Below are 26,529 nucleotides of genomic sequence, written 5' to 3'. Positions count from 1 at the left end.
ACAGGTGTGTATACACTATACAGGTGTGTATACACTATACAGGTGTGTATAAACTATGCAGGTGTGTATACACTATACAGGTGTGTGTATACAGGTGTGTATACACTATACAGGTGTGTGTATACAGGTGTGTGTACACTATACAGGTGTGTATACACTATACAGGTGTGTACACACTATACAGGTGTGTATACACTATACAGGTGTGTATACACTATACAGGTGTGTATACACTATACAGGTGTGTATACAGGTGTGTATACAGGTGTGTATACACTATACAGGTGTGTTTATACAGGTGTGTGTATACAGGTGTGTATACACTATACAGGTGTGTGTATACAGGTGTCGCAGTGGTTACCGCGCTGCGCTACGAACTCGGCCGCCCGAGTTCGATTCCCGCTCAGGGCCAACGCCAGTGACGATTGTCTGAACCGGTCCTGGGCCTCCCCTAGGTCGAACTCAGCCACAAACGAGTACCCGGTGCGATGTGTAATAAACATCGCCACTGGGGAGACAAAGGCGGCCGGGCGTGGTGTTGGCCACCCACCCTTTTGTGTGACGTTCCGGCCTTCAAAGGTGCTCGCTGACAGCACTTGCCCCAACAGTCTGTTCATGATATTAGGGGGGGGGGGGGGTTCTGTCTTTTGTACTAAAACACAGAAAAGTGGCACACACACAGCAAAGTGGCACACACAGCAAAGTGACACACAGCGAAGTGGCACACAGCAAAGTGACACACACAGCAAAGTGGAACACATACAGCAAAGTGGCACACACACAGCAAAGTGACACACACAGCAAAGTGGAACACATACAGCAAAGTGGCACACACACAGCAAAGTGACACACACACAGCGAAGTGGCACACACAGCAAAGTGACACACACAGCAAAGTGGAACACATACAGCAAGGTGGCACACACACAGAAAAGTGGCACACACAGCGAAGTGGCACACACACAGCAAAGTGACACACACACAGCAAAGTGACACACAGCAAAGTGACACACACACAGCAAAGTGACACACAGCAAAGTGACACACACACAGCAAAGTGGCACACACACAGCAAAGTGGCACGCACACAGCAAAGTGACACACAGCAAAGTGACGCACACAGCAAAGTGGCACACACACAGCAAAGTGACACACACAGTGAAGTTGTGTGCAGTTGCGATGGCAAATCCGCGGAGCTGCCGCTCGGAATCGCGAAGTGACGAGGGCGGCGCGCCACCGGGGGGCGCCACCAGAGGGCGCCATCACCCAGCGGAGGAACGTCACCAGCCCCACACGGCGCTCTCACGGGGGGGAGCGGGGGCAGTGAGACGATGGGGGGGGGGGGGGGCAGTGAGACGATGGGGGGGGGGGGGCAGTGAGACGATGGGGGGGGCATTGAGACATTGGGCCGTGTCCTCACTGACCTCGTAACGGAGACCTCCACTCAGCAGCGGAGAGGCCATGGCTCAATTCCGGTTGCTCGTTCACCGTTGTTTAAATCCCAGCCCCACCCCACTTCTCCGCACCTCCGATTAGCACGGCTGGCTACGTACGGTGTGAAAGAAGTTCAACGATCGTCACCATCGCCGCTGTCAACTCGGCACACGCTGCTGCTGCACAGGCGTTCACTCGAATGGAGAGAGTCGGCGCCAACAATTGCCCAAGTTCTGTGGTCCTCTATATATTATTGCGTTTTGAGCCAATTAACGAGCCTTTCCATGTTGGAGGAAACCGTAGAAACCAATGCGCGTGAGCGAGGGGGAAACACTCTATCCCGCACAGACGGAGCAGGCGGAGTCTACATCTTGTCTCTGCCGCCTTCTCGTGGCCAGCCAGGCGTATTGCACTTCCTCGACACCCACGGCAGGGGAATCTCACAACATCTTTGCGTGATCCACCAACCCTCGATGCTGCCTCCACACAGCGTGTTGGTTCACGGGCAGCCGCGTGCAGCAGCAGCAGCAGCAGCTACCTGCGGCCGCCACCCCGCCTGGTCACAGCGCTCTCCTGTGGCGCAAACGGCGCCCTCCAAACTGAGCGTGACGTGTCCGCTCCAAAGGAGGAGGAACTAGGGAGGGATCGTTGCCCGAAACGTCGGCCCGGTAGACAACGCTCTGCTCGAGGGCAGCGCCGGTGCCCCGGTGCGAGGGCATGCATCGTGGCACCCTCCCCTGTCGCACCGCCGATTAGCGCGGTTGGCTACGTACGGTGCGAAAGAAGTTCAGAATTCAGGGACATCGTTGGTGCTACGCGCAAAACAACCCGCACACAACGCACGGCGCATCCACTCGCTGCATTTTAATAAGAGAAAAAAAATACAACTCAATAAATTAGTGCTCATTAACATATTCCAACAAATATATACGTACACTTAAATTTGTGTTGTTCAAAAATCAAAATATCAATTTGGTGAAAGTGGGTGCAGCATTCGGCAAGCGATCGCCGGTGATGGCGGGCACGCTTCACGAGCGGAGAGCACGGCCACCAACTCCACCTCCACGTGCCGCACGCGCAGCCTTCACGGGGGTACCATCCACGGCATGTCCTTAGCGTGTCCTTAGCGTGTCCTTAGCGTGTCCGGTGTCCATGATGGGGTACCAACGGAGCGTCACACCGACGCCGTCCGCTCAGCCCCCCGGTGACGTCCGAGCAGAGACCCCCGCTGCCCTTCCGTCTTGCCCAGTGGTGAGGGTTTGTGGTGAGGGTATGGGTGAGGGTGAGATGTGAGCGGTGAGGGTGAACGGTGAGGATGAGGCGTCTAATGAGGGGGAGGGCTGGATGGTGAGGGTGGTGAGGATGGTGAGGGTGGTGAGGATGGTGAGGGTGGTGAGGATGGTGAGGGTGGTGAGGGTGGTGGGGGTTGTGAGGGTGGTGAGGGTGGTGAGGGTGGTGAGGATGGTGAGGGTGGTGATGATGGTGAGGGTGGTAAGGGTGGTGGGGGTTATGAGGGTGGTGGGGGTTGTGAGGGTGGTGAGGGTGGTGAGGGTGGTGGGGGTGGTGAGGGTGGTGAGGGTGGTGGGGGTGGTGAGGGTGGTGAGGGTGGTGAGGATGGTGAGGGTGGTGAGGGTGGTGAGGATGGTGAGGGTGGTAAGGGTGGTGGGGGTGGTGAGGGTGGTGAGGGTGGTGAGGGTGGTGGGGGTGGTGAGGGTGGTGAGGGTGGTGGGGGTGGTGAGGGTGGTGAGGGTGGTGAGGGTGATGAAGGTGGTGAGGATGGTGGGGGTGGTAAGGGTGGTGGGGGTGATGAAGGTGAAGGTGGTGAGGGTGGTGGGGGTGGTGGGGGTGGTGAAGGTGGTGAGGGTGGTGGGGGTGGTGAGGATGGTGGGGGTGGTGAGGGTGGTGAGGATGGTGGGGGTGGTGAGGGTGGTGAGGATGGTGGGGGTGGTGAGGGTGGTGAGGGTGATTAAGGTGGTGGTGGGGGTGGTGAGGGTGGTGAGGGTGGTGAGGATGGTGGGGGTGGTGAGGGTGATGAAGGTGGTGAGGGTGGTGAGGGTGGTGGGGGTGGTGAGGGTGATGAAGGTGGTGAGGGTGGTGAGGGTGGTGGGGGTGGTGGGGGTGGTGAAGGTGGTGAGGGTGGTGGGGGTGGTGAGGATGGTGGGGGTGGTGAGGGTGGTGAGGATGGTGGGGGTGGTGAGGGTGGTGAGGGTGGTGAGGGTGATTAAGGTGGTGGTGAGGGTGGTGAGGGTGGTGAGGGTGGTGAAGGTGGTGAGGGTGGTGGGGGTGGTGAGGATGGTGGGGGTGGTGAGGGTGGTGAGGATGGTGGGGGTGGTGAGGGTGGTGAGGATGGTGGGGGTGGTGAGGGTGGTGAGGGTGATTAAGGTGGTGGTGAGGGTGGTGAGGGTGGTGAGGGTGGTGGGGGTGGTGAGGGTGATGAAGGTGGTGAGGGTGGTGAGGGTGGTGGGGGTGGTGGGGGTGGTGAAGGTGGTGAGGGTGGTGGGGGTGGTGAGGATGGTGGGGGTGGTGAGGGTGGTGAGGATGGTGGGGGTGGTGAGGGTGGTGAGGGTGGTGAGGGTGATTAAGGTGGTGGTGGGGGTGGTGAGGGTGGTGAGGGTGGTGAGGGTGGTGAGGGTGGTGGGGGTGGTGAAGGTGGTGAGGGTGGTGGGGGTGGTGAGGGTGGTGGGGGTGGTGGGGGTGGTGAAGGTGGTGAGGGTGGTGGGGGTGGTGAGGATGGTGGGGGTGGTGAGGGTGGTGAGGATGGTGGGGGTGGTGAGGGTGGTGAGGGTGGTGAGGGTGATTAAGGTGGTGGTGAGGGTGGTGAGGGTGGTGAGGGTGGTGAAGGTGGTGAGGGTGGTGGGGGTGGTGAGGATGGTGGGGGTGGTGAGGGTGGTGAGGATGGTGGGGGTGGTGAGGGTGGTGAGGATGGTGGGGGTGGTGAGGGTGGTGAGGGTGATTAAGGTGGTGGTGAGGGTGGTGAGGGTGGTGAGGGTGGTGGGGGTGGTGAGGGTGATGAAGGTGGTGAGGGTGGTGAGGGTGGTGGGGGTGGTGGGGGTGGTGAAGGTGGTGAGGGTGGTGGGGGTGGTGAGGATGGTGGGGGTGGTGAGGGTGGTGAGGATGGTGGGGGTGGTGAGGGTGGTGAGGGTGGTGAGGGTGATTAAGGTGGTGGTGGGGGTGGTGAGGGTGGTGAGGGTGGTGAGGGTGGTGAGGGTGGTGGGGGTGGTGAAGGTGGTGAGGGTGGTGGGGGTGGTGAGGATGGTGGGGGTGGTGAGGGTGGTGAGGATGGTGGGGGTGGTGAGGGTGGTGAGGGTGATTAAGGTGGTGGTGAGGGTGGTGAGGGTGGTGAGGGTGGTGAGGGTGGTGAGGGTTGTGAGGGTGGTGAGAGTGGTGGGGGTGGTGAGGGTGGTGAGGGTTGTGAGGGTGGTGAGAGTGGTGGGGGTGGTGAGGGTGGTGAGGGTTGTGAGGGTGGTGAGAGTGGTGGGGGTTGTGAGGGTGGTGAGGGTGGTGAGGGTGGTGAGGGTGCCCGCCCCGTGTCTACCCGAGCCCCAGGCTCTGCAGTAGGATGGGCACGCCTCCCACGGCGGTGACTCCGATGGTGGCGTACGTCACAAACTTGTAGGGGACCTCCACCTGCAGGCGGCGGCGCGACTCGGCGTCCAGCGGGGACACGCGGCACGCGCGGCACACGGCGCGGAGACACACCGACTTCACCACCTACACGGGGGGGGGGGGGGGGGGACACGGGGGGGGCACACGGCGCGGAGACACACCGACTTCACCACCTACACCGGGGGGGGGGGGGGGGACACGGGGGGGGCACACGGCGCGGAGACACACCGACTTCACCACCTACACGGGGGGGGGGAGACGCAGAACTCAGCACCTACACGGGGTGGGGCCTGGTGGGGGTCCACCTTTATCTCACGCTTAGACCCACGGCGTCGAGCTGTACCTGTCTCGTGACGACCACCACGGCGATGCCGATGCCGAACCTGGCGAGTGCCCGCACCACGCCGTGCGGCGTCATGTCGGGCAGCGCCAACGGCGCCGCCGCCGGGCCGCGCGGCTCCGCGTCGAAGCCCAGGCGCCGGGTGAGCCAGCCGGCGAGGAGGCCGCCGGCGCCGGCGCCCATGATGATGGTGGTGTCGCCGCGCGCCGTGCTCCAGTGGTCCAGCTCGGGGTAGTAGAGGCACAGCAGGAAGGGCGCCAGCAGCACGACGGCCGGGGAGAGCGCCGACGACAGCACCAGCTCGTCCAGCACGTCCCACAGCGGGTAGGACACGGCGATCATCACCGCCGTGATCGCCACGCCGCTCACCACGTCCTGCAGCACCGGCACGTCGTGGGTGGGTGGGTGGTTAGGTGGGTGGGTGGGTAGGTAGGTAGGTGGGTTAGGTGGGTATGTGTGGGTAGATGGACAGGTAGACACAAATTGGTCGATGAACAGATGGATAGCTGGACAGACATACAGACGGATCGGTTGATAAATGGTTGGATGGACGGACGTCAACAGGTGGGCAGATGAACAGACAAGAGGATAGACGGACAGATGAACGATGTCCCACATTACGTGAGCCGTCGGGTTTGTTTGACCATACTTCACCACTGCGGTCAGTATAGGTTGGGGGGACCCGGGACGGGATCAGATACAACTCACAACCGCGGTCAGCTGCGGTTCGCAGCGCGGCACGCGGACCACCGTGTCACCGCTCGCCCCCATCGCACCGTGACACCCAGAGGACCGCTCCTCGTCCTCATCGTTCCACAATCGACCCGCTGCTGGATGACGGCCACCCCGAGCCGTCGCCATCACCCACGACCCGCGGCGCAACGATCCCACCGCTCCATCTGGGACGCCGTACGGGGGCGCAACCGCCCCGACCCCCGCCGGAGCCGCCACTCCCGTGGGCACGAGCGGTCGCTCTCTTCGCGCGCCCGGCACGTTCCCCAACACGACGACGACCGCAGGAGGAGTTGCGTCACGGCGGACGTGTCCCGTCGGCTTTCTCGTCCGCCCAGTTCAACCCGAAACACCGGGCCGGGTGGCACCCTGCTGAACCCCGCCAGCCCCTTCGCACCGCCCCCCCCCCCTCCCCCCGAGACAAGCCGGCACCGAAGCTCTCACGATCGTGGACAGGAGGTGTCAGCCGCATCTGATCGCTCCGAATTCTTCTGTACCCTGAGAACGTCAACTTCCTCCACCTGAGGGCGCGTTTCGTTCCCAGGCGGTGAGCCAGACTTACCGCCTGGGAACGAAACTTACACCCATGGTGTAAGTCTAGCTGTATGTCTCTCTCTCTCTCTCTATCGCTCTTGGAAAGGGTGCGAGATCAAATCTTGGATGGGGGTTGACACAGCCGGTCGTCTCGCTGGATAAACTCGCCATAGGAATGTGGAATTTTCACCACTGGCTCAGAGTTGTAAGCGGTGCCGTGAACACCAATGCCTCAGTGCTCATTCGAGCAGGAAACCGAACCGATATTTGTAAAGAGCTGGAAGTGAAATTTTGCGCGTAACCAAATTTCACGCAAATGTTTTTTTTGCGTGCAGGCAACGGTGACCGGGCAGAGGCGCTTATCTCGCGGTGGCTTTGACCGAGATTCAAACACAGGATCTCAGCGGTGCCGGCTCAGCGCCTCTGACCCCTGACCCACATGGCTACCTCACCTTGTTGTCATTCTTGGCAGCCAGAGACGCTCGTGCTTGGCAGTGGAATGAGCGTCGGCTAAAGGGGGGAATGCACTGGGGGGGAACCCAACCTGGGCGCTCCGAAGCCACCGAGCTACTCGCACACGGCTCCTCGTCGCTCGCCCTCGCTACGCGCTCGCCCTCCCTATACACTATAAATAATAAATTACGAAGCCGCACAACGCCATTGCCCAACCCTTGGCTCCGTGGTTACCTGCAGCGGCTGCGGCTGTGCTCGCCAGAACCAGTTGTACCTGTACCTTCTGTTGTACCTGTACCTTCTGTTGTACCTGAACCTTATGTTGTACCTGAACCTTCTGTTGTACCTGAACCTTCTGTTGTACCTGAACCTTCTGTTGTACCTTATATTGTACCTTCAGTTGTACCTGTGCCTTCTGTTGTACCTTCTGTCCAGAAATACAAAACGATTCGAGAAGAAACGACACGAAAACCCCAAAATTCGGCGCTAAACCAAAAAATAAAGGTGGCAGCCGTCGAGCTTGACCCGTCCACGGGGGTTACGCCGGGTTCATCGGCGCACGTCCAGCCGCGACGAGATCGGACCGCCGAGATCGGATCGCCCGGGTGAGCGCGGCGAGGGAGGGCATGGCGCGAATCACAACCACGGCCATCGCCGGGTGCTTGCTTGACGGCCCCGTCAGCCGACGGCGGCTAACGCGGGTGCCTCTGTCTGTTGTGCGAGGATCCTCACCAGCACCGTGTGCATCCCCGTGTAGAGCCGGCTCAGCGACACGAGCGCGCACACCAGAACTGCCACGAGCAGGCCCCATCCGTACGGGTACTGAGTGTGGGGTGGGGGGGGAGCATAACGTATCAGAATGTGGCGTGCCCAGCTGAGCAAGCACCTGCAGATAGACAGACAGACAGGTGTGTGTGTGTGTGCATGTGCTGCTGTCACTGATACTATGTGGATTTTCTGTTTGCACAGTCACATAGTCACTTTAAGATGTTTTCTTGTTCGTGTTTTTGTTTGTTGCGGTTGCACCCGATTCAAGAGCCGTATGGCTCACAGGGCTATACCAAATAAATGGAACTAAAAATGTGGAGCGTTGGAATAGCGACTAACGCGCTGCGCTACGAATCCGGAGACCCCGGTTTGATTGTTCCAGCTTAGGGCCACCAGTGACTTTTATCTGAACCTGTCCAAGAAATTGCCCGAGGTCGACTCGGCCTCAAATTCATATCTGGTGTGGTGTGAATTAATGTCGGTAGCGCGAGGCGATGCTCGTCGTTCAAGTTAGGTGATGCCGACGGTGCAGTACGACGCCGAGTTGCCCGCCCCCTCCCCTGCCACCTGGTAGCGACCGACGGTGGCCAGCAGGAAGCAGAAGGGGATGGCGGTGGCGGCCATGGCGTGCGTGGAAGGCATGCCGTACTCGGCGTCCACGCGCGTCTCCAGCTTCACCACCGGCGGGGAGGGCGGTCGGGGCCAGCGCAGCACGTCCTTGGAGGCCTGGCCCACGTACATCACCACCTGGGGACGCGCGCGCGGTGACACGTGGGGAGGTGGCGAGACAAACGCGTCAATCGAGCTCACGAAGCGAATCGACGAGAAAGGAAACCCAAGACGGACGCGCCCAGCAGGGGGTTTTTCTCCGGCGAATTCGCGGCGAGAGGCGACGATGGTGTGGGGAGAGGGCGCAGGTCATGGCGGGACACGGGGGGCCCCGAGAAACCCGAGAGACGAGATCCGCGGGACGACGCTCGCGCCGCGTCACCCCGGGCGACCGGCCGGCTACCCCAGCGGCGCCAACGGCGGTGGCCACGTTGGCGATGTCCCTCGGGGTGGCCCAGATATTGTTTTGAGACTCAACTCTTTGTTGCGCAGTGGACGTTAAATGACTTTCCCTTGAGGTGGTTGGTTTTGCGATGCTCCACGGGACGTGCGCATTCTGACAAGTGCGGCCACTGTGCGTGTTTAGTCTTGTGACATCATCATCACAAACATCACAATCACCACCACGAACAGCAACAACAACAACTGCCATTCGCCACTTTATGGCGGTGACGTCAACACGGCGCTCGTGCCAGGCTATGGGTATTAAACCACCACCACCACCACCACAAGTAACGCCACACTCTACCACTACCATCATCACCACCACGAGCAGTGCCACAATCACTCTAGCACCACCATCACCACCACCACAAACAGCAACACCATCACGATCACCATCACCGCAAACAGCACCACCATCACTCTACCACCACCATCACCGCAAACAGTACCACCATCACTCTACCACCAGCACCACCAACACCACAAATAACACCACCATCACTCTACCACCACCACAATCAGCACCACAATCACTCTACCACTACGACCACCACCACAAACAGCACCACAATCACTCTCCCACCACTTCCACCACCACAAACAGCACCACAATCACTCTAGCACCACTACCATCACCACAAACAGCACCACAATCCCTCTACCACCACTACCACTTCTATCACAAGCAGCAGCAGATTGTTGGGGTGTTGTCATTTTGGGTCAACTGGATCGAGGGGGCTGAGCCCTGTTTGACCCAAGGCAACGCCGCCCAATGCAGGCGATGCTTTCAGCATGCTGGGTTCGAATCCAGGTTGCGGCCACGATTAAACCGGGTACCCCAGTGGAGCGAGTTGATCGTATCGGCCGCCTGGTGTTACAACATTCTGTGGGCACGTAAGAAGTCGTTTGGCGAGTGGGCATGAAGAGGCTGTTCGCGTGGCTTCAGAAGCGGTTCTGTAATGTCCTCTTCCAGGGACGTTTTCTGACACGAGGTCGTGCTGCAGGAGTTTCCAATTGGATGTGTAAGGGAGGATTACTGTACATGTTTTGACACTTGGCAAACCGAGAGATAATTGGCTTCCTCTGTTTTTTACATTCATGGAAACTGTGCAGCAACTATAGTAATAGGTTTTACCCTTTTAACTGGCACAAAAACTGACACCTTTATTCAAGGAGGTCTCATAATGTGCAGCAACTATTTAAGTTATTAAATTTCACCTGCTGCGTAAGATTTGTCTGTACTGTATGTATTGTACACCGGGCTGGTGGCTTGCAGCAATCAGAAGGTCACGAGTTCAATTCCTGGTTAGGGGTCGACTCAACCCATCGTCCCTCCGGGGTCGATACAATCAGTAACCACTCTGTGGGGAAGTCAACATCGGTTGTCAAATGAACAGACTCGCTCCCGCCATAGGACGATGGGATTTCCACCGGCGCCCCAATGCTCACTTGAGCGGTAAATCACTTTGACAAGTGCAAAGATCCCCTTACAGAAGCTGTCTGTGTGCTGTTGGCAACCGCCCATTAAGGGTGGCAAGGGATGATCGCTCGCATGCTCTGGACCGGCCGCCTCGTCAGCAGGCAGGCTCTGGGCGGTTGGTGGGTTGTGTAAAACACTTTTATACGTATTTATTTTATGTGCAGAGACACATTTGACAAGGAGACGTGTTGTCTATATGCCTATTTGCGTGTTTCGTTATTATCTCAACCCTAGCAGGCCGCTTGTAGATGGAAGAATGCCAGGCTTCTGTTCTCGTGTCTGCCTGTGGGCCCCGTAACCACGGCGACCTGGCTTGTGGGTGCCGAAGTGGAGGCCGCAGCCTGGCCTCATTATTTTGTGCTCCAGAGCGACACTGCTGTTAATCTTTAACCTCTTCGTGAGCGCCAGCAAAAAAAAACACAAACAAAACGCTCCCCAAATTTGGCGCAGACTTCCAAAGTTCCTCGCCACCGAGTAGGCGGCTATTTTTGTTGGGGAAAATCAACCTTAGCACGGTTGGCTACGTACGGCGCGAAAGAAGCATACATGACACGATGTTTTTCGTTTAAATAACCAACCGCTTAATTGTTACCGCGTTCAACCCAGCAGTGTGAATGGACACAGCGCAGTCTGTGGCACGGCGGGACCGCTTGCCGCGGGGTAAAGTGTGAGGCTGCTCTCTCAGGCCCTCTCACGTGAAGCGACACAAACGATTATCGCGACTGATCGTGGACGAACGGAGGAGGGCGTCTGTCAAGGCGACTCAAGCCTCTGCACGGCCTCGCCCCCAGATCGTAAATTCGGTCTCGGCTAAGTGTATGACATTTAACTGTCCGATTTGAAACTTCCCGTTGCCGCGCCGTGCGCTCAACCTGTTCCGATGTCTATGCAAAACAAAATATAAAAAGTGCGCAGGTCTGTGGGTCTCCCGTGTTAAGTCCGTGCCAGTCTACGCCTGCCCCCATCAGTCTGTGGCAGCATGCGCCGGAAGACCCAGCTCTTCCTTCTCACTCTCATCTCACCTGCCCACAAAGGTCGTTTGCGTTTGACCTTCAGTTTTCTTTGTAGGCGTTATGGGTCCTCCATGCTAAAACTAAACAGTGTTTTTATTTTACCTTACCGGGTAAGGCCCACAGCGTTATACAACTCTTTTTAAGAAGCGACATGGATGCAAATATGAGCTCAACGAAGTGGCTTATCATCATCACGTGGACATTTATCGCTGCCAAATACTCTAAACTCGTGTTGTTGTTGTTGATTCTGAACGTGGAGGGGAAAAAGCGGAGGACATGGAGAAAAATCCACGCGACCACGGGAAGAGAGACGCATACACAAAACATGTTAATGGGTCTCTACGTGAGTCTAAGGTCTCTCTACGGATGAATGGTTCTCCGTGAGCGTTTATGGTGTCTATGAGTTAATGGATCTCTGCCCAAGTCTTTGTTGTTTCGTGGTACTTATTTACACCCGAGTTCCCCCTTGCGAAAGTGCCTTTTGTGCTGGGCTCTCGCGCGGCCATAAGCGGCGGCTACGGCTTGGGTGCTGCTCTGCTGTGCTTGGGGAGCGTGAACCCAGAACATCTCGGCTTAAACAAACCCTCACCACACTCCCTCACCACCCTCACCACACTCCGTCACTACACTCCGTCACCACCCTCACCACCCTCACCACCCTCACCACACTCCGTCACTACACTCGCCACACTCCCTCGCCACACTCCCTCGCCACACTCACCACACTCCCTCACCACACTCACCACACTCCCTCACCACCCCCGCCACACTCCCTCGCCACACTCACCACACTCCCTCACCACACTCGCCACACTCCCTCACCACCCTCACCACCATCGCCACACTCCCGCATCACCCTCGCCACACTCCTTCACCACCCTTACCACCCTCACCACCCTCACCACACTCCCTCACCACACTCCCGCATCACCCTCGCCACACTCCTTCACCACCCTTGCCACACTCACGACCCTCACCACACTCCGTCACCACCCTCACCACCCTCACCACCCTCGCCACCCTCGCCACACTCCCTCACCACCCTCACCACCCTCACGATCCTTGCCACGGTGAATTTTCGCACCGCATTAACGCTCCTCATATATATTTTTTTACGTCCGCTCTCTCCCCTTTCTCTCGTAAAACGGGGCGTGTGCAGCGTGCAGCACGCGTGCAGCGTGCGCGCCGCTCACCTGGTCACAACACGTGACAGATTGGCCGATCATCCGCCGTGCGCGAGACGCGCTGCTATCGAGCGGCCGTGACGCGTCTACAGAACCTTCGGACTTTGAGCCCCGACGTGCCATGTGCTCGGAGCGGCCGCGTTCTCCATCGAGATGGGCCCCGCCCGGGCCACCGCTCGTGAACCCGGCGTGCGTCCCCCCACCCCGAGCCCCATCGCGATAAGAGCACGAATGCATGCGCGAGTTCTGGTGCCTGGTTCTAAACTGGGATTTATAACGACCAAGTCATACCATGGACACAGGCCAAGCAGAACTCAATTTTGTGTCCTTCCGCGTAACACTGTGTGTTAAATTTTGATTCAAAGCTTTCGTGACTGCAGGGATTCATATTCTTGGTTCTTTCGGTAAAGTCACCACGTAGAAGGGAAACAATAAAATAATAAAAATATAAAACAATAAAATGCTCACTACGTTAAAAATAACCGCCACTTTTTTCAAATTTTCTTGTTGTGGTTTTCACACCTGATGATGATTGCTTGTGTTGCAGTCGAAACGTCGTGTTTTTTTTATTGTTTTATATTTGTATTATTTTATTGTTTCCCTTCTACGTGACTTACCGAAAGAACCAACAATACAGTGTTTGTTAGTCCATCAGAATGTTGTTAGGCAAGCGATCTCCAGACCTTCTGGGGCTCATCAGCAGTCGGGCTTGTACAACTGCTGTTGGATTGCGAGATGCTATTAGCGAGAGCCACCCACCATCTGTTTTATATATGTTGAACTTCTTTCGGACCATACATACGAGGTGCTGGGTGGCTCAGATGAGCTCGGCCGGTGGCTGGCTCAGGCTGACAGGCCGCTTGCTTTATTGAGACACAGCCGCTGCAGTGCAAGCTCTCGGAGACGCGGTGGCTCGCGGTGCCACCGCTGTTGTTTCACCCAGGAGGGGAAGCCTCAGCGAGCCTCGTGACTCTCTGCCAGGAGGGGGTCCTGCCAAGCTTTCCCAGGAAGGGGGCGATGCTGCTGCTGCTGCTGCGGTGTGCGATCCCAATTGAGTAATTCGTGGGTAATGTTTTAAAACATTTTTACAGTGACATCGGAACGCAACGGCCGTGCTCATCGTGGAATGAACGACGAACCTCGGCAACGGGAGGCGAACACTGCCACCGCTGGGCCGCGTCAACACGAGCAGACCGACGCGATGGGTGAACCCTCGGACGCGTCGGTCTACAGCGCTCTGCTGCCGTTGGTGGCGGCGGTGGTGGTGGTGACCTTACGACCTGGTTTCTGAACGTGACACTGCCTCGTTAACTGGAACCGCACGGGTTCGCGGATTGCACCAGCTTGCCCCGGTGCCACGTGCCCTCTGCGGGCCTCCGTGGAGGGCACGGTATCGCTAATTGCGTTGAACGTGGGGCGGGGGCGTAATTTGAACAGAGCGCTCTCGCCAATGACATCTGGTAATCCAGCGGCGCGTGTGTGACAAGCTTGACTCTGCTGATGAGAGATAACCCAGAAGCTCAAAACCGGTCCGGAGTTTGTCTGCTTGCTGAAACAAATGCCGGTTGTTGGTATTTGGTTTGAAAAGCCAATAAATCGTACGATGGATCAAAACACAATTTTGTTACGGGTGCTTGTGTGCTCCTCTCATGACCGGGGGGAGGTGGGGGGGAGGTATGGGGGCTGCGTCAGCTTGACGAGCGGTGGGGGGCCCGGCAGGAGAGGTCATGTGGGGGGGTGAGTGATCGGGGGGGGGGTACACTCACCATCCACACGCCGAGCAGCCTGCGTGCCACGAAGGGATCGAAGTTCCAGAAGCAGAAGGGCATGAAGGTGATGTAGAAGACCTCGCGGCCCAGCGTGGCGCCCGCCAGGAATAGCCAGTAGAGGAGGCGGCTCCGCACCCTGTAGGTGAGGACCTGAGCGCACCGCCACAAAGACCCCCCCACACCGTTAACCGGCGACTGCGGTGCGGCGAGAGCCGCGAGGCGGGAGAGACGCCTCGCCCGCACCGCTCCGGACTTCGTCGAGTGGCGAACCCGGGAACGGATTCGTGAGTTGACAAAGCGAGCAGCTCAACCACGGTGCCAATCGCGGCGAGCCCATGAATCACAAACAAGGAAGCACCCTCATCACAGAATGTCGCGTCTGTCAACAGCTCCTCAAGTGGAACAAAATATAGATAGCGGGCGACGTTTCAGCCAACAGTCCGTTCTTCAGAGCGCACCTCTGATTGGCACGTTTGGCTATGTATGGTGCGACAGAAGTTCAACATACATGCATACATAGTGAAGGTCCGTTGCCCAAACCATTGTTTATTATATGTTATAATTTTAAGGCCACATAGTGGGTTGTTGTTGACATGGAACGTGTTCAGTTTGTTATTGTGGTTATTTATGCACCACTGCCAATGCAGCAGCGGCATCATCGCCGGTATAATCTGTTATAACAACAATCATCGTGCAGGTTGCTGGGAAGAAAAAAAACAACAACCATGTCTGCCTGTACGCATGTTGAATTTCTTTCACACCGTACGTAGCTAACCGTGCGAATCGAAGGTGCGGGGGAAGGACTACAAACAACGTCGTCAGTTAGATCGCAGCTGCGTAAACATCCCACAGCCGCCACGGGGCCGAGACGAGGAGCGAGTGCACCAGGCCCACCGCCGTGAGAGTCACACACCCAGCGGGCCGATGATGGCCCCCAGGCCGCGGTGACGCAACGGTGGAACGACATCCCGGGCCTCGCGCTTCCACGAAGACGACACCCCCCTCGACACCCACCCGTGCCCCCACAAGCCCCCCAAATGGTGATTTCAATGAAGGGGGGAACAGAGAACAGATTCACGTCGATGGCTCGGCTCGAGGTACGGTACACGCGTCGCGTGTGCGCTGTTAGTCCTTAGGCAGGGGTGGCGCGTGCGGTGGGGGACACAGTGGGTACTCCCATCGGTCTACTCTCTGGGACGGGCGACAGTGAGGCCTCTTCTCGCAGGAGGGTCCTGCGAGGTTTTCGCGGTAGTGGGGGGAGGGGTGACGATCGCGATGTTTCCCAACTTCATAATTTGCGGGGAATTTGGAACAGTCACCGTAGAGCCTGAACACCATGGCCTACCCGTCGACATATGACGCCACGGGATATTGAATGTCCACTGCGAAGCAGATGCCGCGTGGTAGTATTTCGCTGTTGGTGCTGCACACACGCCACTGCAGATTGAGCCAGGGCGGCCCGCCGAGTTCAAACCGCCAGCATCTGCAACAGCTTTCTTCACTCATTTTCAGAGCGGGAGAGCCACTTTCGCCGCTAAGACGTCACCAGTGTGGTGAGGGCCGCCATGCCATTTGAAGGCATTGGGGGTTTGTGACCGCAGCACCACGATGATGCTGCTGCTGCTGATGGGGTTGTGTTTTCACCATTTGTGTTTTATCGGGGGCCACGCTAAAGGCCACGAGGGCCCGCCAGTGGCCCGCCAGTGGCCCGCCAGTGGCCCGCGGGCCTTGCCCTGAAGAGCAAAGCCGTGAACCCGCGTCGCTATCCGCAGTAATGCTCGACCCCCAAACCCACCCCAGCTCGAGGTGGACTCGGCTTTGAAAGAACAAACCCAGCGAGCTGTGGAAACACCGGCACTGGAGAGACAAAGGCGGCTGCGGGCGTGGCCACACCACGACGCTCGCTCACGGCTTTGTATCGCCGGATAACCCACTTGGATATCGGCGTCTCGCTATTTGTGCGTGTGTACGTATGTGTGTACGTGTATATGTATGTGTGTACGTGTAGGGAGCGATAGTGTAGCGGTTAGCGCGCTGCGCTATGAACCTGGCGACCCGGGTTCGATTCATGCTCACCGCCAACACCAGTAACGATTATCTGAACCGGTCCCGGGCCTCCCCTAGGTCGACTCAGCCTCAAATGAGTACCTGGTGCGGTGTGTAAACATTGCCACTAGGGAGACAAAGGCGGCCGGGCGTGGTGCTGGCCACCCACCCACCCCCTCGTGTGCCGTTCCCCCCTTGATCGGTGCTACTCGCTCACAGCGCTTGGCCCATACGGGGGATCTATGCCTGTGTGTATCTGTGTGTGTATCTGTGTGTGTCTGTGTGTATCTATGCGCTGTGACGGTGGTGGTGGATTACAGCTCAGCAAACAACAGCGGGCAGCCTGCTCGGCTTTCCTCCCCGTGGCGGGGGTCGCTTGCGACGGCGCCGACTTTGCCTGTGACTGCGATTTACCCTCCTGAGATTTACCATCCTGAGATTTACCCTCCTGAGATTTACCATCCTGAGATTTACCCTCCTGAGATTTACCATCCTGAGATTTACCATCCTGAGATTTACCCTCCTGAGATTTACCATCCTGAGATTTACCATCCTGAGATTTACCCTCCTGAGATTTACCATCCTGAGATTTACCCTCCTGAGATTTACCCTCCCCACTCCCACAGGGTGCGCGTCAGTGCTGCTGTATTATTTTGTTGTTAATTGTTTGTTGTTTATTGTTTAAGTGATTTGTTTACCTTTTCTTTGCACTCCTATTGTGTTTTTATATTGCTTGTTATTGTAACGTTCTGACCCGCCCCTTCTTGGCATCTGTCAAAAAGAGCTTTACAGCTCATCGGATTCCCCCAGCGTGACAAAATCGTATGATTCTGAGACCCGATTCTCCAGCAGCTCCTCCTCGCTGGCCACGTCGTGGGGGGGGGGGGGGAAGAGACGCGGCAGCGAGTGACGCCGAGAATGACAGAAAACGTGAAGAGTGCGCAGACTGCCCCGCGGGACGACGCGGGGCAGAGGAGGCGCGCTCAGCCAGAGGCCTCACACCGACCGACCGCTCAGCAGAGCGACGGGGCTCTGGGCCGGGCGGCGTCACAGTAACAGAAGGGCCGGTGGCCCGTGGCCTGTAGTCCGTGGCCTGTAGTCTGTGGTCGCGTGCAGGAGACGGACTCTGTGTGTGTGTCTGTGTGTGTGTGTCTGTGTGTGTATGTCTGGATATGTGTGTGACTGTGTGTAACTGTGTGTGTGTAACTGTGTGTGTGTGCCGTATCGTGAACTTATTTCGCACCGGGCGTTAGCCAACCGTGCAAATCGGAGGTGCGATTGCAGGACAGTAAGGGATGGGGACGACCTTCATCCAGCAGTGGACAGACCAAAGTTGATGATATCCCAGAGGGCATAGTTTGCCAAAGTATGCATGCTCTTACACACGCACGGCACACATTGCACACGTGTAGGTTTAGCCAGCAGTCAGACCTGTAAAATAAACGCATTGATTATGCGAACAGAACAGACGAAGCCCAGAAGATCGAAACGGGCGCAGGGTTGCCTCGCTTAGACGCCAGAGCATTGCTCCGGCAGGCCAAGTGGCCGATGGCCTCGCACGCACTTGTGGCGAGTCTGTGTGTGGAGACGGAACTAAGTGGGGGGTCGGGGCAACATAGTTCAATCGCAGTCAACCCACACGGTTTACCCCGAATTCTTGTACAGGGAAACTGCGTTTTCAGGTCCATACTGCGTGCAGCCGTTTCAATACGGCCAACAATGTTTTCGTCTATTTGTTTGTGTTTGTACCTTGTGATGGGACTTTGTAGGATGAACGTTGAGATTTATAAGGGCACGGGTTGACCAATAAGGTCCTGAAATGGTCTGAAACAATGTAGGGCACCGAGAAGGGGTTGATAGCTCTGGAGCAGGCTGTTTGGGGGTCCGTGTCGTTCCGCCGTGGAGATGGAGCGACTCGTAGCCGTGGGGGGGTGGGGGGAGGGTGAGCGCTGCGCTCGGCGTCAGTGGACGCGGCTTCTCCTCTCGGCGCCGAGGGAGTTCCGAGGGAGCCCCGCAACCCACACAGCGCCCCAACTGCCGCTCACGGCCACAACGCAACCACGGCGACTGGGACATGAGACCCGGTTAAGTAAACACGTTGAGCTGGTTTCCTTCACGCCACAAAGAGAAAAAAAGAGAGATACATGTTCCGAACGCTGTCCCCGGCTAGGTTTGGAAGCGTGTGCGCGTGTGCTTGTGTGCGCGCGCATTATCGCCGTGCGTCCGCCCGTATCGCGGGGTCACCATAACCGGCGTCAAGTTGGTCCAATGCGAGCGAAACTTTGCAGGAAAGCGGCATTGTTATTGGGAACTCGACTTGGAGAAAACCGGCCACATTGATCATAGCAATACCCTAGATGTGTGGGACTAAATTTAGAGCTAAAAGGAATAAAGTACTTAGCAAACGCGCCAACGCGTGCCAGGACAGGCTCGTGTTGGAAAGGGTTCCACGACCTTCCAAGCAATGTCGTCATTCATCCATCACCACTGTACTGTGTTTGTCTAAGCAGGCAAAGACTAGGACCGGGTTTATACCTTCATGGCCTCATCAGCACAGCGAGGCCCCTTAAGGCAATGATGCTTCAGGTCTTGAGGGCCGAGAGGCAAACAACAACAACAGCTAATAACAACACACGCTAATAATCTCAGCACTAGAGCTCCCTTCCTGGGCCACTCCGCCTGCACCCCCACCCCACCTTCTCCCTCTGCATTTAAATGTCTCCTTTATCCTCTCCTGGCTCTTTCAACTCCGCGCCTTCACACACCCTGCGTTGTTTTCTTCCTTTGTGTGAGCGAGCGAGCGAGTTGGTAAATGACGTGGAAAAATTAATCAGTGGGGAAATGAGTGGGTAAATGAGTGGGTTTGTTCGTGAGTGGACGGGTAAGTGACAGGATGAGTGGGCGACTAAGTATGTGTGTGAATGGGTAAATTAGCTAAAAAGTGAGTGAGTAAATTAGTGGCTGAGTGTATGGGTGAGTGGGCGGGTAAGCGAGAGGGTTCGTGAGTGGGCAGGTAAGTGAGTGAGCGGGTTCGTGAGCGAGAGGGTGAGTGAGTGGGAAGGTAAATAAGTGAGTAAGTGGGTATGTGAGTGTGTATGTGAGTGAATGGGTAAGTAAGTGGGTAAGTGGGGGAGTGGCTTTGTGAGTGGGTATGTGAGTGAATGGGTGAGTGAGTGGGTGAGTGGGTGAGTGAGTGAGTGGGCGGGCGGGTAATTGAGAAGCGAGTGGGTAGGAGAGTCGCTTTCTCTTCCTGCACACTCGCGCTCTGCCGTGTCCTCCTCTGCATCTCTCCTCTCGTCACGCGTGGCGTCGCGTGATTTCCCAATGTGTCCACGAGCTGCTTGCTCTTGTTGTTGCTGCTGTTAAATATTTGTTTAATTAGCATAACTCGTTCGATGAGCAATATTGTAATTAGATAAAACAGCCCATCGCCGCATGCATTATATGCTATCAAGAGAAGCGTTCCTGTACGAACCGTGAGTCTTTGAGCTGCGTTGTAAAATCAGAAGTGGATTATGGACGCTGGCTGTGAGTGAAGTGATCGCGACTGAGACGCGCCACATGAGGCCCACCGCCTTCTCCTCTCAACCTCCAAGCTCCTCACCCTGTGCGCGCGCGAGTCCCACCCATCACCACCTCACATCCACAGAAATGTCTCTCTCCCCTCCTCTCTCCACACAACAGGCGGTGGTGCACAAGCGCAGTCAACGACACCACGTTCCGTGTCCAATAACACCGTGGCCTTAAATGAAGAATTATAATAGCCGACGTTTCGGGCAATGGCCCTTCTTCACAGCACATGAATCAATATTCGTTAAGTAGTCGTTCTTGGGATGTACTGGGTCTCGTCGCGTGAACGGGACATTTCCACCAAATGGCCCTTTGATTCGTCATAATTGAGTATCGTAATTCGCAACACAGTGTAATAATAAAAACACTTAAATCCATTCATATCAAGTCACCATCGCTGCCGCGGTGTGATGGTCCGCACGCTGGACTCGCCACGCAGAGGGCACCGGTTCGATTCAATCTCCCGACGCGGCAGAAGAAACGATGGGAGCGAGCTTCTTAGCCCCTCCCCACCGTCACCTCTGCCCACCCAGCAGCAGAGTTCGTGGCTTCACAAACCACAGCTAGCCGATCGCTCGCGTGCGGTGTGGTCAAGTGTGGGCACTCCCATCTCTTCCAAGACGTCTGGTCAACGTGGAAGAGTAGGCCAAATACCTCCACCCCCCTCACCCCACTCTCTCTCGAGCTCCCTCGAGCATCGGCCCTTCCACCGGCAATGGCGTGAGCGGGCAGCTGCAGGGCTGCGCCTGTAGCCTCTCGCCGCGCGCCCACCTCGCCTACTCACCCCATCGGCAGGCTTGTACTCGCCGGTCCCGGTCTGCAACCACGCGCCGTTGCCTTCGCCGCCTTCCCGGTGCCCGGAACGCAGCCGAGGACCCGCGTCCCCGTGATTTGCGATCCCACGATTTTCGGTTCCATGAGTGGTGATCCCATTACTCTGAGCCCCATTATTCTGAGTCCCATTACTCTGTGTGCAATGATTCGTTATTCCATTAAGGGCGATGCCATTATTCTGCGTCTCGAGATTCGTAATCCCATGATTGGTGATTCCATTATCATTATTCTGTAATCCATGATCCGAGGTCCCATTATTGGCGACTCCATCATTGATGATCCCATGATTCTGCGTCCAATGACCGGTGATCCCGTGATGATGCGGGGTGCCGTTGTTCTTTGGAGATGGTTCCCAGGTGGCCTCCAGCCCGCAGAAGCGTTGGAAGTCCGCCACGAGTCGCGGGTCCTGCCACTGCGCGATGGAGTTCCCCATGTCCCGCCGAGAGCGCGAGAGCCGCCGTCACTGCCTGGCCGAGCAAAGAGCCACGACCGAGGTCGAACAGCGCTGGCCTCTTACAGCCAACTCAGCATCGCCTCCAATCAGCTTCAGCCGACAGCGCTACGAAGACCTGGCCCAACTCTACGCGTGAACAGTCGGGAGCCACCAGAGCCGTTCAAACGACACCGCGGACCACACAGACACACACCTGTCCTAGGCTTGACACCGACACTGCCCTCACACCCGTGTCGAACTCACTCGCACCTGTACTGGGGCAGAGCGCCGCAGCACACCTGCTCTGATCAAGTCACCCGAAGTTAAGACCGGTCCAGTCACGTGTCTCTCACCCCCCCCCGCTCCACCACTCCACCCCCATGACTCATTCTCCCCCCACCGCCATGACTCACCACCCCCTCCCTCCACCCCCCACCACCCCCTCCCTCCACCCCCCAACACCCCCTCCCTCCACCCCCCACCACCCCCTCCCTCCACCCCCCACGAAGCCCATGAGCTGCAGCGAGGCAGAGACGCAGAGCAAGACGTCAGACATTCCGCACGGGCACACAAAGAGGCCGTCCATAAATGACGTCACGCACCTGGGGGGGGGGGTGAGAAATGTGACGTCACATCAAAATGCGCAACTTTAAATATAGACAACACGTTCTAATTAATTAAATAGACTTTTAAATAAATGTTTTCTCCTACAACATCAGAGTTGCAGCGCCACGTTAAATACGCACTACAATGACAATAGTTTAAAGCGATTTGAAGCATGTTTTATTTTTTTGGGGGGGGGGGGGCAGAGCTTTGTGACGTCATATTTGAGGGGGGGGGGGTCTGACTTTTTGTGACGCCGTGTGACGAGGGGGGGGGGGTCAAAAAATCGTCAAAAATCGCGTGACGTCATTTATGAGCGGCCCCACACCGCACTTGCGTGCTGGGGCAGTCCTCTCGCTCTGTCAGGCCACTTGCTTCTCCCGCGCCCGCCGTGCGAGTCGTCATGCTGGGTTACTCGGCCATGCTGCAGTCGTTCCGCTCGCCAGTGCGGCCTCTCGCGAAGATGGCCTGGCGATGGCCGTGCGCGTTCACTTCAATGATGGAATTCGCAGCACTGCCCTCTGCCGACCGCCACGCGGTCCCTGCAGCAGCCTATAGCACCTGTTATGCACGGCGGCGATCGCCGCACATCCGAGCCTTGCCCGGGCTCACACCTGCTTCGCTGTCGAGATCGGACGCAGTTCCGGGATGATGTTAATTAAACTGATAATCATAATAAATTAGATCTGTAAGGCGCCCATAATAAACGGATGTCAGTCAGAGTGGCGTGCGTGTAAAACAGGAAGGAATGAGTGAGAAGTAACCGAGGAGGGAGGAGAGGGTCTCTCCACACAGGCGGTGGGGTCTTCAGTCGAGACTTGAAGTCTCCTCGGCCTCCAGGGGTCGGGGGGACCCGCAGGGCCCTGGGCTCCGTGCTGTGGAACCCACAGAACAACAACCACTGCCGCCGTGCTGGAGACCCTTAAGTCAACTTAACACTTTTTTGTTTTAATATTTTACCAGGTAAGGCTCGCCGAGCCATGTAGCTCTTTTTAAGAAGCGACCTGGCTATAAATGACAGCTCAACGAAGTGGCTTATAATGTGTAAATGTATTAGCAGCCAAACACTCGAAACGCGTGTTTCTAAATGTCGAGTTGAAATGCCGGAGGCCCCGGAGAACATCCACACAACCACGGGGAGAGACACACGCACACTCCAAATATGCAGGCGACAGGGTCCCAATGGAGCCCACGACTTCCAGGCGTCACCGTGGCGACCAAGCAGATGATGAGACAGGATGGAACGATTTGGACACGAGCACCACATCATCTGGGTCCACCAGAAGGCTGTGAGAGCCGGTGGATTGTGGTAACAAAATAAGACTCCACAGCCCGTGTGTCGTGAAGAAGGGAGGGTCATCGACTCATCGTCGAGTGGTGGTCGTTGTTGTTGGTTGAGCACCGGTGCCAACGCAGTGTCAGTCGCAGCACCACCACCACCAGCACCACCACCAGCACCAGCACCACCAGCACCACCACCATCACCAGCACCAGCACCACCACCATCACCACCACCACCAGCACCACCACCAGCACCACCACCAGCACCACCAGCGCCACCAGCACCACCACCATCACCAGCACCACCACCAGCACCACCACCAGCACCACCACCAGCACCACCACCACCAGCACCACCAGCACCACCACCACCAGCACCAGCACCACCACCAGCACCACCACCACCACCGGGTGGCATCTGTGGATTGATACAGTGGCGTCGAGATGCGATCAAATCTCCAAACGCTGCACCGTACGTAGCCAACCGCGCTAATTGAAGGTGCTAATCGGATGTTGATTATAGTGGCAGCAGTGGACACAGCCGAAAGTGGAGGAGGGTGTACAGCCTGGACTCACACCAGGGCAGGGAATCGACAGCACGGGTTGCTGGGGGAAGTGGGTTTTAGACAGTGGGGAGCGCAGTGGAGACGGAGCGACCTCCCACTGAGTGATGATTGACAGAAATCCTTGGTTGCTGGAGCGCAGAGTGCATGGAGGGGAGCAGGGTGAGATGAGAGGTAGGAGAGTTCCATCTCGCTTGTAAAGTTGTATTCACTCCAGATGATTCGGATATCGAGTTTGTGTGTGGCACAAATAATTGATCTTCACACGCACAAGTACAGCAAGTGGACCAATCGCCATCTGTTTCCATCTGTACGGGGATATAGTATTGCCCTCTCGCACAAGGCTTGAATTTTCTCCCGGTGCTCCGGTTTGCTCCGCACGTGTATATTAATATTAGACGCATCTCACCATTAGTTGGCTTTAAAAAAAGTAATTTTCAAATACAAACCGAATGTAGCAGCAGCATAACCCTTTTGGAAAAGAGTCTTATGCCTCAAGCGTGGCTCTCCTGGATAATCAAATAACAATAGTTGTTGTTGTAAACAGAATGGAATGCCCTGGGCTCTCGGCCATCGCACCGAGGAGCGTCACCTCCCCCTAGCGGCGACTCGGAGCGAGCGGTGCCGTCAGGTCCGGACGAGGCGGCTCGCAGAGCAGAATATTTATACCGCAAGAGGAATAATCCCATTAACAAAACACGTTGCAGCAACAAACAATATACACACACACACAACAGGAGTGCAAAGTATAGGAAAGGTAAACAAAACACTTACATATACAAACGAAACTATGTTTTATCCTACCGGGTCATTTGTATATTTCCAGCAGGGAGATCATACACGATTTGTAAACTCGTCTCTCTCGCCCTCTCTGTGTGTATGTAGAGTATGTAGAACCTCTTTCGCGCCGTACGTAGCCAACCGTGCTACTCGGAGGTGCGGGGGAAGGACAACAAACAACACAACAACAACACGCGGTTCTCTGTTGCAATCGTGCTGCTGCTACTACAGGTGTTATGTCATTTACGGCCCTTGGTCAATCCACTGCTGGACGAGGTCCCTCCCCATCACGTGCGCGTCGCGGGGGGTTATTTGACCATACTTCACCACGCTGGGCGGTGTGCGGGTTGGTGGTGAAGGCAGGGAACGTAGAAGCGCAGTACAACCGAAGCGGTTTTCCGCACTGCGCCCTGCTACTCGCCACGCAGCACACAGACGTTCTTACTGGCCAAGCCCCCGTGTCGCGCAGGGCCTTGCCTATAGACATCTGGCAGCTCACCAGCATTGATTCAAGCAGAGCCTGAAACTCTGCTGATGAGACACTGAGTGGCGAAACCGGTTGAGAGTTTTGCTTGTGAAGAGTCAATTCTGCCGACACCGCGCGCCCCCAGAAGGGCGTGCGGCTGCTGGGATGGGTTAGAAATACGGCACATGACTTGGAGACACGGATATAATATGGGAAGGCGATGAATGATCTGTTTACCTTTTTGATGCCTTTTTTAATATCCTCCACGATTGTTGCACGGCGAGGTGGGCAGCTCGCGCCGCCTCTCGTCTCACGCGTGGCAGGAAGCTCGTCGCGGCTCGATTTTACAGTGGCCGCCCTGGTTATCACTGCGGGTGCAGTAAGCGCACCGATTCTACTGCTCTGCGCCGTCTGCTTCACTCACCGTGCACGTCACAGCCCCCCTCTCCCGTGGCGTCATTCGCAAGAGCACCTCACTGCGTGCCGGTGTCACGGTCAACATTTGCCACGTGAGAAAATGACATCGAAAACGACTCAATTTGGGATTCCACACGCAGCCCAGTCGCAATCAGCGCCCTCTACTGGCTGCAGACTCAAGCCCCAGGTCACCTTGCGAATGCCGACTTCTCTCCCTGGTCTCTTTTGAGTTCTCGCCACCTGGTTACACGAAGTGAGCTTGAACGTTGGCATTCGCGTGAACTCGCTCTGCCTGAGCGTGAAGTCTCAGATGCCGTGTTGGTGTCGGTATCTAAGGGTAATATCTTCATACAGAGTCAAGTCTCGATATTCATTCAGTTGCAGATTGACCATGGCTGATGATGATGATAGTCAAGTCTCGATTATCCATCCAACAGTGGATTGACGTTATTATGTATCATTTGTACTCAATCATCTTAAGATTTTTGCATGAGCTATTAACATTATACCCTCTTCCGTAATCTTAATAAAAAAAGCTATATTTCCACAAAAGCAATTGTAACACGCTCTCCATGATCGTCGACATCATCTTCTATTGCTACATGAGCTACCGGCATCGTACGCCGTAAATCGTTATCACCATCTTAATTATCTAATATCGCCACGTGCTATCCCCCCCCCATCATCATCTCATCGGCGCCAATCGATTCACACGCGTCACGTGACCATCCATTGTTAAATTGCCACCACGTGCTGATGATGATTATGCACACACGGGAAATTAAAAACGAATCCATCCGGTGAGTGTCCGAAGACTTGTTACCGTGGAACATATGACGACTCTCTTCGCGATTCACAGGTACGAAGGATGAGTCTCCCATGGATGGTTTACCACGCCGCTACTCCCAACGCAGTTGTCTGGCTTGGCCACCTCAATGTGAATGTGCAGCGGTCGCGCTGCTCCAACTGTAGCCGTACGAGCTCGTGGCGTAGGCGCGTGCGTGACGTTGCGACTGTAGGCATGGGACCGATATTCGGCACACACAAAACAACGGAAGCTGAAATGTTATTGTGCACTGCGTCGCGTGCAATTTGCGCCGTTCGCGATGACGAAAAGCGGCGTGCGGGTTCGGTCATGGCCTGGTCGGAGAGACTGCACCAGACGAGAGC

At 56.5% G+C, this 26,529-nt stretch overlaps 1 protein-coding gene across 2 annotated transcripts; it reads right to left on the bottom strand.

Moving 5' to 3' along the window:
- Positions 1 to 4,957: 4,957 nt before the first annotated feature.
- On the bottom strand, positions 4,958 to 26,077 carry SGPP2 (sphingosine-1-phosphate phosphatase 2). Of its 2 annotated transcripts, none has more exons than XM_076070231.1 (6): positions 25,180 to 26,077; positions 14,364 to 14,516; positions 8,435 to 8,614; positions 7,832 to 7,921; positions 5,384 to 5,755; positions 4,958 to 5,145 (listed from the first exon to the last, which is right to left on the bottom strand). In XM_076070231.1, the coding sequence occupies exons 2-6, from the start codon at positions 14,424 to 14,426 to the stop codon at positions 4,966 to 4,968; spliced, it is 885 nt and encodes a 294-aa protein (XP_075926346.1). In that variant the 5' UTR covers positions 14,427 to 14,516; positions 25,180 to 26,077; the 3' UTR covers positions 4,958 to 4,965. The 2 variants fall into 2 exon arrangements, with proteins under 2 accessions (XP_075926346.1, XP_032817940.1); XM_032962049.2 differs by lacking the exon at positions 25,180 to 26,077 and adding an exon at positions 20,767 to 21,610.
- Between the last annotated feature and the right edge of the window lie 452 nt (positions 26,078 to 26,529).

The sequence above is a fragment of the Petromyzon marinus genome, chromosome 28 (genome assembly GCF_048934315.1).
Source record: "Petromyzon marinus isolate PM22_M1 ecotype Great Lakes invasive population chromosome 28, UKy_Petmar_22M1.pri1.0, whole genome shotgun sequence".
Lineage (NCBI taxonomy): Eukaryota > Metazoa > Chordata > Hyperoartia > Petromyzontiformes > Petromyzontidae > Petromyzon > Petromyzon marinus.
Note: the sequence above shows the minus strand (reverse complement) of the source record. Positions and strands in the feature narration are given on the sequence as shown.